Raw genomic sequence first — 19,981 nt, 5'->3', positions numbered from 1 at the left:
GTGAGCGCAGACGCCATTAGATGTGGCCCTGCTCTGTGTGTGCAAACAAACTTGGCCAGAGTGCATCGCAATCTCTTTTGCTCTTCACAGACTATAAAATTTTGTTTGACTCATGATGGACTGCTTCAGCCGCGATGCACAAACACAATTCTAAAACTATCTTAGTCCTGCACAGACAATTTGTGCCAACTCACATGCTCCTGGATAATTAAAGTCGTGGACCTACAAGAGGAGTTTTTTTTCTCTCCCTCTTTACACATCATTTCCTCTCTCTCTTCACTTAAAGATATACTTAACATTCTGGTGACTGCTCTTAGATAACAGCCACATATATTCACATTTATCTCTTCCTTATCTTTCTACAAGCTGAGGCTCAGCTGCCATTATCAGCGGGCCTTTTTGTCTTCCTGTCAGTGAGCTGTCTGGCCCAGGCTTTTTCCACATTCCTCACACTCTTCAGATATTAGATGGGCCATAAAATAGTTTGATTAAAAAGACGCCTTGATAAATGCTAAGTGTGCCTAACTGCTTGGACACTGCATCAGCTCTGGAACCGGAGTGTTTTTCCCTCAGTGTATTTTATGAAAGCAGCTCAAAATGTAGCAATAAAGATGTTTATGAAAATTAGCCAAGCCTCAGATGACTTAAATCTGCAGAATAGTAAGCATTTTATTCACTTTTCTTAGTGCAAATTGCCAACCGAATATAGAGAAAAACATAAGTATTTCAGAAAAGCAGGATTGACCAGAGCAGGTTGGCTGATGAATGCTCGCAGCTCAAAGTTGCCAATGGCTAAGCGTGGGAGATTAACGAGACCGAATTTTCGCAGCTTGAAAAGGGGAAAATGAGATTTATGATGTGGCGCCACAGGGCTGAGAGCAGCTCCATCACCAGATTTACGATAAACCTTAACAAGAAGGAAACAGCCCCTCCTGTGGCGGCTACACTTTATTGATACACCTTTTTCTCTTTTCTACCTTCCAAGAAGGCAGCCTGGCTCTCCTGCTGCTCCCTGCACTCCAATTTAAGGACACATTGTTCTTTTCCACTTGTAAACAAAAAATCTATCACACACCAAGTTTAAACCCAGCAATACTAGGCTCCTCACTGTGGTTCAAATAAAAAAGCTCAAACAACCTCAGACAGCTTGGAAAGTCAATGAATATGTACATTATTTTTAATTTGTTCGAACGCAAATCTGTTTACTCGGTAGAGGTTTGCAAATAGAAATAAATCGTCTTTGCAGATCATACAAACACAATTAAAAGTGGGCAGCAGCCAGATCAATATAGTAAAAAAAAAAGATTGCATCTGGGAAAATGCATAACCATTGATTGCATTTTTATATTGTTAGATGAGAGTGAACAGTGTAATTATTCACAATAAAGCTAAAGAGCAGTCCAATGCTGTTTCAGTGCAGATAACAAAGGTGTAACATCAGTGCTATACTGTAGTACTAGGACTGTCATGACAAATTTGTGACCTAACATGTCAAATAAATGAACAGCACCAGGCTGCACTATGAGACCATGATTGAGAGGTTATCTACACACCAGAAGCAACAACTGCAGATTGAATAGCTTGCAGCTTTGCACACAATCACTGACTAGTATCTGTTTGATATTCTCCAGGGTTTAATCCCCTCCAACCTTCTTTGCTATTCCACATCTTCCTCTGCAATTTAGGAGTTAAAAGACAAGGTGACTCAGCTGCTCCCCTTGCTGCCAGTGCTAGAACAATACAAGGCAGATGCCAAGATGATCCTTCGTCTTCGGGAGGAGGTGAGGAATCTGTCCTTGGTGCTGATGGCCATCCAAGAGGAAATGGGAGCCTATGACTACGAGGAGCTACGCCAAAGAGTCCTACTTCTGGAAACCAGACTCCACTCCTGCATGCAGAAACTAGGTATAACATCTATGTTAATGAGTGGACTGGCATCATTAAATGTTGATTTTGAAATACATTTACCATTATCAGTGTAAAACAAGAGGAAAGTAAGACAGTGGCAGTGCAGAAAATAAATTATCAACTCTGTTGCATATTGTCAACATTTCCTCAGAGCTTAGCTCATATTTTTTGCTTAATTAAAAAATGGAAAGCTTTGAGTGATAATTGTGCACAATTCCATTATATAAGCAGATGAAATAATGGAAAACCCCTGCAGTTATTATTATCATTGTTTTATCCTTTAGCTCATTAGTGTTTATTATTGTGTTCCAGTGGCTCTAAGCTTTCACATAATACAAAGAACTTCACGCAGAGACAAAATTAATAAAATTTTGTTGATCAATTATAGATATTTGTAGCTGAGTTACAATGATTAAGTATTTTTAAAACCTGGACAAATACAGACAAACATCCTGGATCCAACTGGAAACCTAGTCCAGTGGTTATATATATGAGAAAAAAAATCACAACAAACATTCAAGGATTGTTCAGGAAAAAATCCTTCTGTTCTACCAGTTAATCATTTGGGCTAGCTGACTAGTCCAAAGTTAAGGAAAACACTCAAAAAGTCAAATAAACACAAACTGCTTCACAGCTAAACATGGGATAATGGTGTCTGCTGGTAAACACTGTCAAAATGCTTTGCCCATTGTGCCCTGCATTTCTGCAGGGGTAAGTGGTTATTGTGCATGCCAACTGAACCCAGCACAGCCTACACATTTTTATCTTAAATCCACACCCAGCCAAACTGCTCTCAGCTACAACATTGGTCCAGTGTGCTGGTTTGCATCCAGGTAGTGGAGCGTTATTGCAGGATCCATCGACTGGAGCTACAGCCCTGGCTTGTGGAGCACAGCTCATAAAACTCCATTAGACTAGAACTGCAAGCCTGGTTTATTAAAAATATAAGTAATTAGCTTAACGGATTATAATTTCTGGTTCCAAAAAGCAGGATTAATTCAATTATTTGGTTCTCGTTGAAGCGTTGCAAATGAAAAATGATAAGACTCATGAGTGGAGTAATGGCTTCATAAATGGTGTCCTGCCTTGAACACCATACCTGTTAAATTTTTTGCTTATGGTACATGAATAGAGTCTAACTGTGGACTGGTGAATACCTAAAGTAAAGCTGAGATGACTTTGTAACCCCTTCCAGCAGTTCAGCAATTCTTGATTCAAGGTCTTCTGAGATTTCTTTTTTGTGAGGCATGGTTCACATCAGCAGATGCTTCTTGTGAAGAACTCACTTTAAAAAATTGAGTGTTTTAATAAGTCATAGTAACTATACACCTGGTGCAAAGCTCATTTAAGTGAATGGACTTCAGGTGTGCTAATTCCTGACTCCATGAAGCACCTTTTTGAGTCTTTAGCCAACAAGTTCACTTACGTTTTCCAGCAGCACTGTGAATGTTTAATGGTTGTGTTCAATAAAGACATTCGATATTATAATTATTTGTGTAGTATTAGGTTAAGCTTATTGTGTCTGTCTATACATGTGACTTTGACACAGATCTGATCACATTTGATGACCAATTAATGCAGAAAAGTAGATATTTCAAAGGGTTCACATGCTTTTGTTGATTTAGATATGGACATCTCATTATAAAACACTCAAGTAAATTTTGCCTACCTCACTGGTTGATAATTGTACTACAAGCAATGCAGGCCTTATTTTTTTATTTTTATATTAAAATAGATTGTTAATCTTAACTCGTAAGGTGAACTGTGTCTGGAAAAAGTTTAACGAGATGTTAAATGTGATTAATGTGTGATTAAATATGTCTTATTTTATATAATCTAAAACTAATATAAACTAAAACTTATGAGCAAAAACAGAACACTTCAGTTTGATAGAAATCTCAAAGCCAAGCCTAGTGGACGGACTATCAGATAAGCTGCTCATCTAGAGTTAAAAATAACATTTTTCTATGTCACTATGGATTTTTCTTGTCCAGTACTCTGTGCAACAGACATAAAACCACCTTAAATCCATGTGTACATTTTCATGTTGTCTAAATGTCCTTTCTCCTTTGATCTACAGGCTGTGGGAAGCTGACTGGTGTCAGTAATCCAATCACAGTGCGTGCATCAGGGTCGAGATTTGGTTCCTGGATGACGGATACCATGATCCCTAGCTCAGACAACAGAGTAAGTCCCCTTCCTTTGGAAACTGAAACTGGATAGGATAAAATAGAGCTTAAATTACTGACAAAAATGTCCAAATTTATGTGTGAAATAGAAAAAAATGCCCCTGACAGCAGTAGTGATGTCAGTGACTGATTTACTGTTTTCCTTGAGTATGACTTCTCATGGACTCTGAAGAAGGAAAAAAAAGAGAAGTAGGGATGCAAAGCTGAGTCTCTGATGGATAGCATTCCCTTTCCCTGTCCTCTTTTGTCACTACAACCTTCTCTGATTGATCACTTCATCATCAGAGGAGAAATGAATGAGTTGTTTGGACTAAAGTTTTCTAAATCACTTGGGTAATTACTGTGTTTGTGTTGAGATGTTTTGAACCCAGATGACATAGTAATGGCTCTAGCTGATTAGAAATGGTCCGTGGTTTTATATGGGTAAAAACACGGAGCGAAGAAGAAGAAAAAAGCGGAGCAAATACAATGAGAAGGAACTGTGCCGCTTGGTTGGTTAAAGAAGCGGAAAAGATGGATAAGAGGAAGACGAGTTTATTATCCATCCACAGGGGAGAATGAAAACTGATGAACCTAAAAAGGAAAGAAGACCTTGGCCTTTTTCATCCCCACACTGTATCATAGCATGCTTAATAGATATTGCTACAAGAAAAGGTCAATTAATGTGATCGAATGCTCTGATCTCCGTCTTTAATCACTATACCAGCAAGTTCCTTATATCAATCAACGATTTCATAAACATAAAGATACATCAGCAATTTCACATCAACACCAGCAACGATGATGATAATCAAATTTAGAAAATGTAATTGTCACCGAGGAGCCAAACAGAAAAAAACTCAGCTGAGAGGATTTAGCCTGGCTCTGCTCCTGTTCCTTGCTTCGCTCTAGGGAGTCATTTAGTCGGCATAGGGGAAACAATGCCTAATGCTCCATAATCTCCCCTTCTCCATAATTCAGCTGCTGTACATCGCCCCCAAACTCCTCCCATACCCTTTCTCTACCCCCACTGGGCTTGTTATTAAGAGAAATGCCTGGTCTACATAAGAATGAGCCAGGCAAGAGAGAAGGAGGTAAAAAAAAAAAAAAAAACAAGCCGAGGTGAAACAGAGGAATGAGAGCCATATCTTAGCAAAGCTCTGCTTGATATGTTAAGGACAAAATAAATATCAAAGCCAACTGCAGTTTAATTGAATCAATTAACAGCTGAACTGTGCCTCAACGGGCACTGAGGGAATGAGATGGAGGATTCAGCCAGAGAGGGGCAATGTCAGTGGAGAGATCCGCTGAGAGTGCTTGAGGAAAAAGATAGAGCTGCTAAATGGATTGATTTTCTGTAAATGCGGACTGGAAAGGGCAGAGAGCACTGGCAGTGGCTGACTGCAAGGACCAGGCAACGTCTTCATTCCCACACACGGGGGAGATCAATAGTTCTGCACACAGTGAAGTATGCGTAAACACAGGAAGGCATACACTCACACTCAACATGTCAGGATTCACCACGTATACACAATATCCTAACTTAGCCCAAGGCACTGCTACAGGCTATAATAAAACATTGCTTTAAGTGCTATTGCAGAGGTGTGTGGCAGGTATAACACAGCAGAGTTCTCCAACAATTTCTAACCCGTCTTATTTTATCTTTAATCTAAATGTCCTATTCCTTTAATTAGCACCATCCTCCCAAGTGAATTCATTTTCTTCTCTTCGCAGGTTTGGTCCATGGATGGTTACTTAAAGGGACGCCGTGTCCTGGAATACCGCACAATGAATGATTTTATGAAGGGCCAGAACTTTGTGCAGCACTTGCTGCCTCACCCTTGGGCAGGCACTGGTCATGTGGTCTACAACGGCTCACTGTACTACAACAAGTACCAGAGCAACATCATTATCAAGTACCACTTCCGATCTCGCAGTGTGCTGGTGCAGCGCAGCCTGAGCGGGGCCGGTTATAACAACACCTTTCCCTACTCCTGGGGTGGCTACTCTGACATCGACCTCATGGCAGATGAGAATGGCCTGTGGGCCGTTTACACCACCATCCCCAATGCTGGGAATATCGTCATCAGCCGTCTGGAGCCTCAGAGTCTGGAAGTGTTGCAGACTTGGGACACAGGCTTTCCAAAGCGGAGTGCTGGAGAATCCTTCATGATCTGTGGCACACTTTATGTCACCAACTCCCACCTTGCTGGTGCCAAAATCTACTTTGCCTATTACACCAACACTTCAAGTTATGAGTACACAGACATCCCCTTTCACAATCAGTACTCTCACATCTCTATGATGGACTACAACCCCAGAGAAAGGGTCCTGTACACATGGAACAACGGACACCAGGTGCTCTATAATGTCACATTGTTCCAGGTTATTAAGACTTCTGGTGACTGAGAGCTTTAGAAGGACTCTCTCAATAACGCTGTGATCATTGTGTTGGGAGGGGTAAAGAAGATGGCTGGAGGTGGGTATGGATTGTGGGAGGTGTGGGTTGGGGGCTTTGGTTTATGGGCAAAGGCTTGGATTTTTTAAAGAAATTTCAATCTTCATAGAGTGCTATTATTCACATTCTCAAAAAACACTCCGACAGCAACGTCGGTAAAGAAACAAGGACTGAAGGCTTCTCCTGTTTTCTTTCTGTGATGAGTAAGCATGGTTCTTTTTATTTGTGATGAAAAATAAATATCAATCTTTACCATTTATGACTTTGGATTTTATTATCCCACATATTTTATGCAGCACTTTCCTGCATTTTGTAGGGGTGAACAAAAAGGGAGAAACCCTGCAGTTGTAAAAAGAAAGCCTTGACATTTTTCTGGGTGTACTCTCAAGGTCACAGCTTTCTGTGGAGGAATGAAACAAAAAGCGTAACATTTCTTTTGAGTGTTTTACAAGACTTTACTCTACGCTCAATGAAATCCAGCAAAAAGAAGAAAAAAGAGATTTGTACTGCATATTTCTCACACAAAATAAAAAGTACCTATAAATATGAGAATATGCTTAAAAGTAAAATAAAAAAAGGTAAAAAAAAAAAAGTCCTTCATATATCATGAGGGTATTAGTAATCATGCCAATTACGTTGTGTTTTTATGCAAATACAATTCCAATTAAACATTCGATTTTTAGTTTTTCAATTTAAGTTTTCATTTATGCTGCTCCTCCTGTCAGTTTACATCACTGACATTAATCTCAGACAGGTTTGGTCATCAGTTTGCCAGGTAAGCCTGACTGAAGGGAAACTACTTAAGGAGGTTGTTCATTATTAAGAAAGTCACAGGTTTAATGCAATATGAGGGAAAAGAAACATCTTTCTGCAGCTCAAAAGCATCAAATAGTGCTGTATCAGGTATTTGAAGCTGCTGGTGCCCCTGGAGCCCCAAGAACCTCTCCATGCAGGATCCTCCAGAGGCTTGCTGATGTGCATAAAGCTTTCTCCTGGCCACCCTTAACCGTGGCTGCAAGACTAATTTTCAAACATTTTTATTCATTGATGAATGCCATACTACACTGGATGGTCCGGATGGACGGAGTTTGGATGGTTGCTGGATGGGCATCATGTCCCAGCAAAGCCGCAACATCAGCAAAAAGGTGGTGGAGTGATGTTTTGGGCTGGAATCATAGAAAGTGAGTTGGTAGGCCTCTTTGGTATATGGTACAAAAAGAAGAACTGTTCCTTTCAGAGTAAAATCATTTTCATGTAAGACAACGCACCATCGCAAGCTGCAAAAAAACCCACTGAGGCCTTGGCTGCTATGGGCATAAAGGGAGAAAAAAGTTACGTTGTCACCACCATCATCCCAAGACCTCAGCCCTGTTGAGAACCTATGGAGTATCCTTAAAGTTTAGCTCAAAACAGCAGCTAGGCTTTAATGACATCCTAAAAGGAAATACAGACAGAAACTATACATGGACTTACAAGTTTAGTGGATATGGAAGAGGACCAGAGCCACAGGTGATGGGAAAAAATAATGCTGGGCACTTGGAGATTAAAGTTGAAATGACAAGATTAAAGTCAAAATTTTGTTAATAAAGTTGAAACACAATTTCAAGATTAAATTTAAAAAGTTGAGGAAAAGTCAAAATGATGAGAAAAAAAGTCAAAACGTACAATTACAAACAGCTGGTCTTAAACAGTGTTTAGCAGTATTGTATGATACAGGAAGACAATGTCACCTGCAAAACGCAAATGGCACTACAATGCATTTTTGTATGAAATTTAGAAATAAAAATACGTTTTCATTGTTAATGTAATGCAGAAGCTACATACTTCTCTTCAGAAATGTCAGTAAATCTGTTTACATTGATGTTGTTTATCCCACGGCAGCAAAAATTGACGTCACAGGGTAAACAAAGAATTATCAGAGGTCCACAGGTAATCCTGTGTCAATAGCATTCAAGACAATAACAAACAGTGAATCTTGTCAGTCTCTTCATGCATGTACTTTAGAATTTATGGGGTTATGTGATTGGCAGGGTTTGTTTGTTTGTTAGCAACATAACTCAAAATGTCAAGGATGGATTTTGATCAAATTTTCAGGAAATGTCAGAAATGGCATAAGGAAGAACTGATTAGATTTTGGGAGTGATCTGGATCACCGTCTGGATCCAGGAATTTTTTAAAGGATTCTTTACTATTGGGAGATAGGGCAAATGGTGGAGGTCTGCGCTCTCCGAGTGCTTTTCTAGTTTATAAAGCAGATAGCATTGCAATGCATTCGCATGGGATAGGCGAAGTCAGTGGAAACAGATTTACAGATATTACTGAAGAGAAGCACAAAGATGCTGCATGACAGAAGCAATGAAAACAGGATTTTTTCTACATGCCAGAAAATTGCAGTGTTGTGCCCTATGTCATCATGTATCATACACATACTGTTAACTAGAGTTTCCAATCAACAACAGGTGCCAAAGTGTTGTTTTTTTTTTTGTTTTTGTTTTTTACATTTTATCAGGTGCAGCAAACTGTCTGTGATCAATAAATGAGCGATTAATCTCCCTTCACTCTTCCATTACATATCAAGGTCAAATCTGTCACCTGTGCATATTTGCAGGTGAAAGAGAGGAAGAGAGACAGCACTGCTGTGTCTCTCCTTTTTGAGTATTTAAGACTATAACGGAGAATCTTGACTTTCTCTATGAATGCCTTGTATTGATAAACATGTGGAGCTGTACTTTAGAATTTGATTTAACAATACAGAAACTCTTTCTCTTTTAGCTCAAAAACAGTGTCTAAGATCTGTTGTTTATAGTAGTAAGTTTAAACTTTTTTCTCTAAATTGTATTTCACCTTTATTCTGGACATTTTGATTTTGTTCTTGTTATTTCAACTTTAATCTTGAAGTGCCCCGCATATTTTTTTCCTTCAACTGTGGCCCTGATGCTCTTGCATAAATGTATGAGAGTCGTTAAGGCGATATCAGAAAAGGGCTTCTATGTTAATATGTAACTTGATCTATAAAAATGTTGAAATAGCTTTGATTTTACGTCCTGATGCAATAAAATGACAACAGATTTCTGTTTTCAATCATTTAGAAACAACTGAGTGCATAGAAACTCTGTTTTGCATAATCATTTGGAACACTGCATTTTAAGTTATTTTGCAAAACAATACCATTGTCTTCATTGGTAACTTTGTTAAATATATCCAGATTAGAATATAATTGTTGATGAATTTAAAAAAACATTGAATGCCAATTATATGGACTATTTAGGAAGAAAATGAACAAAAACAGTAAATGCATAATAATTTGGAACACAGTGTATAAATGAATCAAGTTAAAGTATGTGAATACATGCATTTCAATTCTTAGGGTTGCATTAAACTATATCTTTGAAAACACTACAGCCATTTCTTTTCATCCCAAAAAGCCAGGGGGATTCTGTCCTGCGCAATAAAACCTCATCCTTCCATATGCTGAAAGAGTTCAATTTAACTGCATCAGCCATGGCTACATTTTATTTAACAAGGTGACTTGAAAGTGAAAGAAAAACCTTTAATAAAAGCAGGTGGTGGTGTAAAGGGCCGGGGAAGCACAAACAGAGAGGGCGGAGAGAAAATGTAGAAAGGAATTTTAGCAATATTTGTGTTTGAGTAGAGAAATGAGGCTTCACAGTTAGTGTTGCTTGACAAGCTCCAATCTGCTTTCATCTTGTTAGTTGCACAAAGCTCCACTCAGGTGCTCTCTGCAGAGAAATGTTCAAACACAAGCCATACAGCGGGATACCGCTCCATAAAGTCTCAATTTGCAAACCTTTTATTGCCATCTTCTTCATTATTTATGACTGAAAATCATTCTCAAGCTACAGTGGTATTTTATTTGCTGTATAGATGGCACTTCTTTAGATTGCAGCCTGCTGTGCTGCCACTTTATTCTTTTTCATTCACAATGCCAAGTGATTCTACCTCCATTCTTAAAAGACTGTGGTGGAACAGAAGCCACAGAACAGAACAAGAGGATCTACTTTTCTTTCCCTGCGTAACCATGGTGATCCTTTTTTATCCTGGATGACCTTTCTGTCAATAAAGAGTGGTGCTGAAGAGAACCCTGATGAGTTCCTACATGGTACTGCGTGACATTTAAAGTACAATACTGTGCACAACAATATAGGGCATCTAACGATGTTGAGTGAGACAGTGCAGCAAAAACTGTGCTGCAGAGGAGAAACAAAGATATTAAAAGCTATAGCACACATGTTGATGTAATTAAGTTCCTAAGAAACCCATGTACCTTTAGCCATGGGCTTTGAAAGATTCAAATCACTAAAATAAATCAATAAAAAACTGTCTTGAGTTATAAGAGAAAAGACAAGTTGTTCATGGTGTCCTAAAATCATATTCACCACATTATCCTCCTGCTCTGCCTCTATGTAAAATAAAAATACTAAATTCATTGAAATCCCCACTAAGCTGCTAAATGAAAGACAACAAGAAAGCTTTTGCTGAATGTGCACGCAATTTAAAAAAAAAAAAGCCAAAGCTTAGTTATTGTGAAATAGGAGTGTTTTGCCTCTCATCTTTTAATAAAGCCTGGAGCTAACAGTTTCCCCCAACACAAAGTTATTAAATGCATGAGGGATTAAAACCAAACCTTCCCTTTACAGCCACTGTACACTGAGAATGCATGAATTAATGGCTGCACACAAGTAAGAGCAATTTCTATGATCAAATAATGTGAGTAATAAACACAGCAGACAGGAAATGTATTCACCTGAGGATGCAAATGCGAAGAACAATCTATACATTCATGAACATATTCTGCTTATTTTTGGCAAAAACAAAATGGTTTTCACATGGAAAAAAGGAAATAAAGATCCTTTTGAATAAAGGATGTTATACTGCAAAAACTGACATCTAGGCAAGTGTATTCCTGCATAAATCTTTAAGATTAAGAAAATAATAATAATCATAATAATAATGATAATAAGGCCTGCATTTCTTGTTATAAGCAAGTAAAGCAAGAATTTTGAAGATAGACGTTACTTATTTTAAGACTCCACAGGTTAATTGTGCTTGCCACATTGGCAGACATTTTTTCCTACTACAAGGAATGTCTGTCTTATTTTTTACACTTTGTATCTTGAAATAAGGTTTTTATCTGGACTTGTCAGGTGAATGTGTCTGATAATAACTATAATAAGACATTTTGACTAGAAAGAACACAAATGCACTTGCTTAGTCTTGAGTATTGTTGTGCAAAAACCCTTGTTTCTAAAATGATAACAAATGTCAGTCAAATGTCTTGTTGTCTTTCTTGCAAAGATATGTTACTAAGAAAAGAATGCAAAAATATTACCAACCACTACAAGACAAAAACAAGAGCTGTGTTAGGCTTTTTTCATTAAAAAAAAAAAAAATCAATGACTGTTGCTGCCAGCACTGTAGCCACTGCCTCCAGCTCTGAAGAGGCAAACATTATCTTCTTAAGTGCCATTGAATATGCTGTTATGCCAACTAATGCTCAGAGCCAAGGGCTAGTAATGTCAGGATGATAACAATAAAGATCGGAGGCATGACGAACAGCATCAATCATGTGTGACCCCATGTTAGAACTGTATCAACATATCTGTGTCAGGGGGGATCTACAGTTAATGCCATCTCATCAGTGCACAACCCTTCATGTGTCTTCTTTGCTTAAGATCATCTCCAGAAGGAAAAATGTGAATTGAGTATGGTGAATCACTTAGCTAGTTCACACTGTGTCTAAATCTCTACAGACTTTGATTCTCACATATTGGAGCTTTATCTGCAAAACTGTCCAGAACAACAGATTTCAGCCTTGTTTTTGTATCTGAGCTCCTGCTGGGTCTCAGTCAGCAGTTTTTCAGCATGGATATCTGACTTTATCTAATTGAAGCTGTTTCCCGTGGAAGGCTTCTTATGGCTGTATGCACCAAACCCTCCAAAATGTTAATTCTCAACTATCTAAAATATCTGACAATATTTGGATAAATGAGGACCATATTTAGATACTGGTTTTTAACAATTTGGTATAAATCAGTTATACTGGCCCTGTCAGCAGAGGGAATGAATAGAGGCTGTGGTGTAAAACTCATTATAATGCAAGACTTAAAGCTCAAAAATAATTATCAGTATAGGATCAACAACAATTAGATAAACAACAATTAGTTATTGCTTTTGTGTCATCTTGCACCTGATTTATGTTCAGAGCCACTGAGACAAAACTAAAGAAAGTGAGGAATACAATCTGGACTTATGCTGCTTAAAGTTTGACATGATGATATGCTGATCTTGCAAAATAACAGCAACAAATTGCAATAACTCACATCCATAATTGAAATGGATGAGCAAGGAGATCGATCACATCTGTCTGGAGTTTTGGCAGCAATTGAGTAACTGATTTATGCTGCAAAAATGTAAAACATAAAGGGTTTGAAAAGGGCAGGTCAATGTATATATATATATGTATATATATATATATACATATATATATTTTTTTTTTACAAAAAAACATAACCCTTAAAGGGATACTTCAACATTTTGGCAAATTTGTCCATTGCCATAATTCCTATAGTCTTAGTAACAGGTTCGTTACCTTCAGTTGTCAGTGCAAGCTATTTTTAGATCGGCCGCTGCCAAGTTCAGACCTGCTGTGCCAACTCAATGTAAGCAGACAGTATTTTCAGTATTTCATAGCGTGGTGAATGTACAGGTCACAACTTGTCCACAAGAGCGTTTTGGAGTTGTTGGATTGTGTATTTGATGAGTCTGATGAGGGAAAGCCAGAATACCATCTGCTTACATTGAGTTTGCACAGCAGGTCCGAACTCGGCAGGAAACGAACCTATTACTAAGACTATAGGAATTATGGCAATGGGAGAATTTGCCAAAATGTTGAAGTATCCCTTTAAGACTGATCTATACTTCTTCATCAAATCTATGCAGCAGCATATATTGATCCGCTCAGCCTTGAACCCTTTGCATACATCGATGCATGCAGATGTGCAGCTCCAAAAAAGGTAACTACACCTCAAAACAACAGGCACTGTGATAGGTCCACTGGGTAGCACCCACTGTAGCTGCAGGTCTCTGAGTAATGTCTACAGGCTTCTTGTGTGTTAACCTTCCAAAGCAGATGACTAGGTCAGATTCCATGTCTGTCATCAGGCAAATCCATCTTGCAAAGCTCCACTCTGAAACAACTGTGCCAGGTCTGAAAAAGGTCTGTGCCCGTTCCTATCAGCGTGACTTGAGGAAAATGACAGGTAAGCATAGGCCAGGTTTAGTTGAACTGGGAGAGGATAGCGATGGCTGCCACCAGAGTAGCATTTAGTTCAGATGTAGATAAAGTACAGTGATAGTTTATTCAGAACCTGACCACATTACTTTACTTACTCACTAAAAGCTTTTCATGACAGAAAGATGTTTTTGCTCTTGTGGCACCTTGCTTCAGTATGAGCTTGTCATCATTACTGGTGGGGTTTAGTTGTACTGGAAGCCAGAGTAGCAATTTGGATGTAGCTGTAGTACAGCTATAGTTTAATCAGAACTGCCCATAATGAATGTGACAGATTAAACATTTGTGCAATCACCTTCCAAGTTTTTTTCTGAAAAGTCCTGCCCTTTCCAAATGTTTTCTATGGGAGTTTTCCCAGATGAATGGGAAATATATGGCTATATAAAACAGTGTATCTGACCTGTCAGGTTACTTGTGTGTACTCTAGAGCATCGGTTCCCAACCTTTTCTCCTTAAGGGCCCCCTACTCATATCTAAGCGAAGCTAAGCCCCCCCATGACACACTTGGAAAATGTGAACATCAATTTTAATTGTTGTCATTGACAAAATGACCACATAATATGCCAAAATACACTTGTTCTTGACAAAAGATCCATAAAGAAAATATCAATTATTATGACAGTGTATTAGCACAACTTTAGAAAAAAAAATTAAAAAGGATCTGTTAATTTTCAAGGAAAAAAAACCCTCAAAATTGTGCACATTAAAAAGTTGTTAATTCAATTTAAAAAAATAAATAAATAAATATATATATATTTGTGTGTGTGTGTGTGTGTGTATACACATACATTTTGGACCCTAAAAGTTATATATGTACGTGAACCAAATCTTTGAATTTTTGATATTATAAACTAAAAAGTTGAAAATCCAATCACTCTACTCAGTTAGGTTTCTTGCATCATTTTACTTCACAATGTTGTAAATTCATTGATTCTAAAAAATGAAAATTTTTGAGTTTCTAATTTCATTCGAAAATTTAAATTTTTCTTGTATTTTTTTTTTAACTCTGACATTCTGAGTTCAACAAACAAACAAAAAAAGGTAGAAAAAATAATTATCTTGAAATTTTTAATTTTTTTGCCCCCTAAAAATTTTGATTTTGAATGTTTGCACATAAATTAAGGGATTCTCTTCATTCTTTATTTTTTAGGTTGGCACTAGCTCATCATGTTTCCCATCATTATTTTTGAAATACACAGGATTTACATCTGATTTTGACAACATCAGAGCAGGCAGTGTCCCATGCCCCCCCAGGGGTCCCCAGACCCCACATTGGGAACCCCTGCTCTAGAGAGAGAAAAAAGGCTGAAGACAGGGATACAACTAGTCAAATCTACTGGCTGGGATCTGAAAATACCAGTGTTGCATGTCCTCATCCACATCTCTCTCAATGGAAGACTAAGTGCCAACCCTTTCCCCATTCTCTGCCTCAGCTGATTCAGTTACTCTTCTTTCTATCTTCTCCTATGTCTCCTCTCTGTTATTCATTGCAATAACTGCAGCATAATCAAACGCTGCACAATAATTATCAACTCAATATCCACAAAACATGAATGGTTTCAATTGCCATTGTTTCCTGCACACATACAAGCAGGGACGGTAGTTGCTAGACCAGGATTTGGCATAGAAATTGCACTGTTGAGTTAGAGCTTTGTATTGCACAACCTCGCTGCACAGTGCACACCAGTGCTTAAGTATGTTGTGCTTACAGTGGCACAGAGCACTGCAGTGAAGCTACAGTGTAGATTTGATGCAGAAGTATAAACCAGGCTTTAGTAGTGATGAAATACCAAATTACACATTGTAGCATCTAAACTATTTAATTCCTAGCCTGGGGTCCTGGTTGGCTGTAGAACTGCAAAAAAATAGTTAATGAACTTGAGCTTGTATAGTGCTGTTTTAGCGGTCTGACTACTCAGAGCACTTTTTACACCACAGGCCAGACTTAGCCATTCACACCTATTTACTCCAAATTCACACTGATTTATAGAGAGTGGCCAGCAGTATTAGCTGTTTCTTTTCAATTCAATTCAGCTCAATTCAAAAAAATGTTTTTTTTTCATACTACAACTTTTCATACCCATTAACACACCATTGATGCAGCAGAGGGAGCAAATTAGGGTTAAGTTTCGTACCAAAGGGCACATCAACATGTGACTGTAGGAACTGGTGATCGAACACGTTCCAATAGTTGAGAAAAGGCCAACTACACCTACTGAGTCACCGCCACCAAGTGTGAGAAGCTCTGTTTTGTCAGGATTTAACCAATGAAAACTGTTTAAATTGTGTTCATTTTTAAAGCAATGTATCACTTTTGGTGTGAGTCCTTGGGTCCTCAGCTTTTCTTAGATGCTAGGGGATTGGCTGCAGTGAAATTGTATTAATAGTGAAAAACAAACAATACTGTAATACAGATGACTCTTAAAGTGAAATTAAAAAGTCTGACCATGTGCGTCTAAGTTCTGGTTGCCATGACATTACTAAACAGCTTTACTCAGTTCCCTGCAGTTACAGGGAAAAGTAAGAGGTGATAAATAACTGTCCTTGGCAAACTGTGAAACAGCATGGTGTAATACGTCACATAGCTCTATATTAGAAAGAATAAAGTAGCAGTTAAAAGTAAAAGTTCAGCCCTACACTGTTTGTCAAACAGAAGAAGCTGCAACTAGTTTACCTGAAAGACTCCGAGTGATTTCTTTAAGGCTCAGCTGTGACTCTACCAAAACTTTTCCTTACAGAAAAAGTTTTCAGTCCCAAAAGAAAACAAAAGGACCAACTTCAGAATTAAAGTTAGCCTGAATATTAAGCATTCAATACAGAATTTTTATTTGGAGACTGTATTAACCTGCAAAAATCTCTCAGCCTGGGCAGCCGACATTAATGCAGAGATCTAAAAGGAACAATAGACCACAGAGTGGGATACAAGGCATGATTTACTCAAAGTGGCTATAAGCATGCATCCTCACATGCACTTATACTGATGGAGTGCAGATATGGCAGCAATGGAAGTGGTTTGATAGAGTGCACAGGGGTGAGCCTCACAGGCAGGAGCAGAGATAAAGATAGGGACTGCAGGATTGGGAAGCAAACCCAGTTCTTTCTTTAATCATGCAGCCTTCCTCTGGAGCAAGGTTTGTTTTAATGCAAAATAAGCCTTTTATTTGTCTGTGCGTGCATTTGAGTGTGTGCAACTGGTCTTTAGATGCACACTTTGATTATGCTCTGTGCAGTGTACTTTCGCTTTTTGTCCCTTCAGTACACACGAATAGCAAATTGTCCCACTCTTGTTTCATGTGTCTGCAGACGCAAAGTTTCCTGGGTGGTACCCTTCTTCATCAACTTCCTCATTAATTGTAACCTCAACCCCACTTGGAATAACAACTCCTCTCTTCCACATCCACAATAAAAAAAAAACTTTGTCTCAGCTCCTGCTCCGCTAGATGAAACAGAAGCAGTCTGAACAGAGCTTTGAACGTTTGCCACTTCATGATTAAACATAACTTGCACTCAGTTTCCTTGTTTCCTTTTGCATTTTCTATTCATCTTTGAACTCAGAAAGGATAGTACTGGAGAGTGGAGATGGAGTAGCAGGGAAGGGAGAGGGGAGGTAATTTTAAGTCCTCGGAGAATCTCACTCATTAATTTTCACTTTAATTGTGTTTTAGAGCTTTCATTGATTCAGCATGCACATCCCTAATCTCATTTGGTACTGTTTAGTGAAGGACAGTAAAAGTAGAATCATTTTGGGCTGCAACCATGGGTGATTCAGTTTTACAACCCTGATGTCCTGGCATGGCACACATCTCTGAAGCCGTAAAGATTTATCACAAAAGCAGCAAACTGCAGGCTGTATCCATCCCCTTTTTCTGTGATTACAGAAAGATGTTGCATTAAAACACAAACATCAGAATAAACAGCCACAAGCAGATATGTGCAGTAAAAGTCCAACAAATGGTGTAAGTCGATAAAGAAAAAAATGAAAAGAAACTGAGAAAAAGATGTACAACTATTCCCAGCACCAGTGTTTTGGGTGGCTGTGATTGCTCAAAGAAAGGATGGCAGTTCAATCCCAGTTGCCATAGTCCACATGTTGATGTGTCCTTGGGCAAAACACTGAACCACAAATTGCTCCCAGGTGGCAGAGCCAGCACTTTGAGTAAATTTACATGAATTGGATTTGTTAGCACTTCACATAGCTTCCTCTGCCATCACTTTATGACTATGTGTGTGAATGGGAGAGTCTGACATGTAAATGTAAAAGCACTTAAAAAAACTGGATAAGTACAGTGCATTTTCCATTTGTTTCCCTGGAGACTTTAACCCTTTATTGACATAAAATGAGGATGAATGAGGAGGGCTTTGTGTTAGAAGGAAGATCCTAGATTGACCACAATACGGTGAAGTATCAATGAGAAAGGTTAGAGTTGTGAAATTTTTTCTTCAACCCAAAAATCTAGTATGTTAAAACCAAGTTGGTAAGGAAATTTTAAATACACAAAATTGCCACAATGTTGAAAAAATCAGATGTTATCTTGCAGACTAATCATGCACAACAAATCTTTGTAGAGGGAACTATATCAAAAAGATAAAAAGCATGACAGATTATTCAGATTCAAAACAAAAAGTTCATGCTAAAAATGTGAGTATCAGTCAGACCATTTTAGGTGGTGTAAAGTGAATTACAAAAACCAATGTCAGGCCCCATTGTTTTTAGTCAGTCTACTGTAGGAGGTTTAAACTCAGTATGATGAGAAACTGAAACTAGTTCAGATGCCTCCTCACAGCGAGCACGGGTGTTAAAACAAACCCTGCATGATCAGAAAAATTGTATCCCTCCTATATACAGTGCTTTACAAATTTATTAGACCACCACCCAAAGTAAGGTTTATGCCACAGCTGCCCTAAATTAAAAGCACTGATAATTACCAAAATCATTTTTTATGTTTCTGCAATGGTTAATACACCAGTATGAAGAAGCTCTTTAACTGAAATGATATTTTTTATGCTAAAATATAATTATTATTGTTATCCATGAATTTTCAAATGACTGATTTACAAAAAACCTGAAAAAATAGTAAAGCACATTAATATTTCTTGATTATTATGTCAAATTATAGGTATTTACTTGCATTCCTGAAGAGAAAAATAAGTTTTAGTGGTTGAATGTTATGCTTGATTAATTTCTGACCTCTCAGAGAAGCCCAGTGAGCCGGCTCAAATTTGGGTATAAAAAGGGGAATTCAGTTTGAAATCCCTCATTCCTGTTCAAAATGGTAAAACATGGAGAGCTCACTGAAAATGAAAGAATCCGCATTAAAGCACTTCATGATGCTGGATGGTCTCTGAGACAAATATGACAGGTGGTCTAATAAATTTGTTAAGCACTGTATATTGAACAAAAACTCATCATATCTGCATTTTGAGTACATTTGAACTGATAAACTCATTAGGAGGCCGCCATGTTTTGGTCTGTTAGTGTGACGTCACTTGGCCACAGCCCTCCTCAGCTATGCCATAACCAGCTATTTAAGACTGGCAGCCTACCTGAGGGCTTCATCTTACATTTATTTATTTTTTATTGGATCCCCATTAACCACCACCTAAGAGTAGCAACTACTCTTCCTGGGGTCTACATTTTGATTCGCAGTTATCATAGATGGAGGATTTTGACATTTGAGGTCTTGTCTGTTGTTTTCATGCACCATGAGCTGTTACCAATCAAAATAGACAGGAAAATTATAAATAGAGAGCCATATTTATCTTGTAGTGAATATGCACATCCACACTGGTAGAAAATGTTTGAAATCCATTTCTTGATAAACCTGACGTAAGCCACTAGCTAAAATGGGTCTGTTAAAATAATCTGTTCCACAAACTTCTACTATTCAAGTTTTCTGTTTCTACACGCTACAATATTATACAATGATCTATCCAATTAGGTGAATTTGATCATGCCAGGTTCCTTTTAAGACTCAAGGTTACTATAAAGTCAATTTAAATGACTAAGACTGCTGCCTACATGTCTGTATCAGGTAAAGTGACTTTGAGCCAAAAGTGCTTTTGTTTACATTTGCATAAAATTTTTACCAGTAAATGAAAAGCTCTCTGGCTCTCTGCAGCTGTGCCAGAAAAATC

General features: G+C 38.1%; 1 protein-coding gene across 4 annotated transcripts in view; it reads left to right on the top strand.

Annotated features, from left to right (window-relative positions):
- The window catches only part of olfm2a (olfactomedin 2a), a 76,925-nt gene extending 70,385 nt beyond the window's left edge, over nt 1–6,540 (top strand). For all 4 annotated transcript variants that reach the window (XM_041777830.1, XM_041777829.1, XM_041777828.1 and 1 more), the window contains 3 exons: nt 1,686–1,905; nt 3,989–4,095; nt 5,811–6,540. In XM_041777830.1, the coding sequence (XP_041633764.1) occupies nt 1,686–1,905; nt 3,989–4,095; nt 5,811–6,485 (1,002 nt within the window). In that variant the 3' untranslated portion in view covers nt 6,486–6,540. The remainder of the gene's footprint in view (nt 1–1,685; nt 1,906–3,988; nt 4,096–5,810) is intronic.
- The last annotated feature ends 13,441 nt before the right edge of the window (nt 6,541–19,981 follow it).

This window comes from Cheilinus undulatus, linkage group 21 (assembly GCF_018320785.1).
Source record: "Cheilinus undulatus linkage group 21, ASM1832078v1, whole genome shotgun sequence".
NCBI classification, from domain to species: Eukaryota; Metazoa; Chordata; class Actinopteri; order Labriformes; family Labridae; genus Cheilinus; species Cheilinus undulatus.
This window is presented reverse-complemented; position numbering and strand designations above follow the sequence as displayed.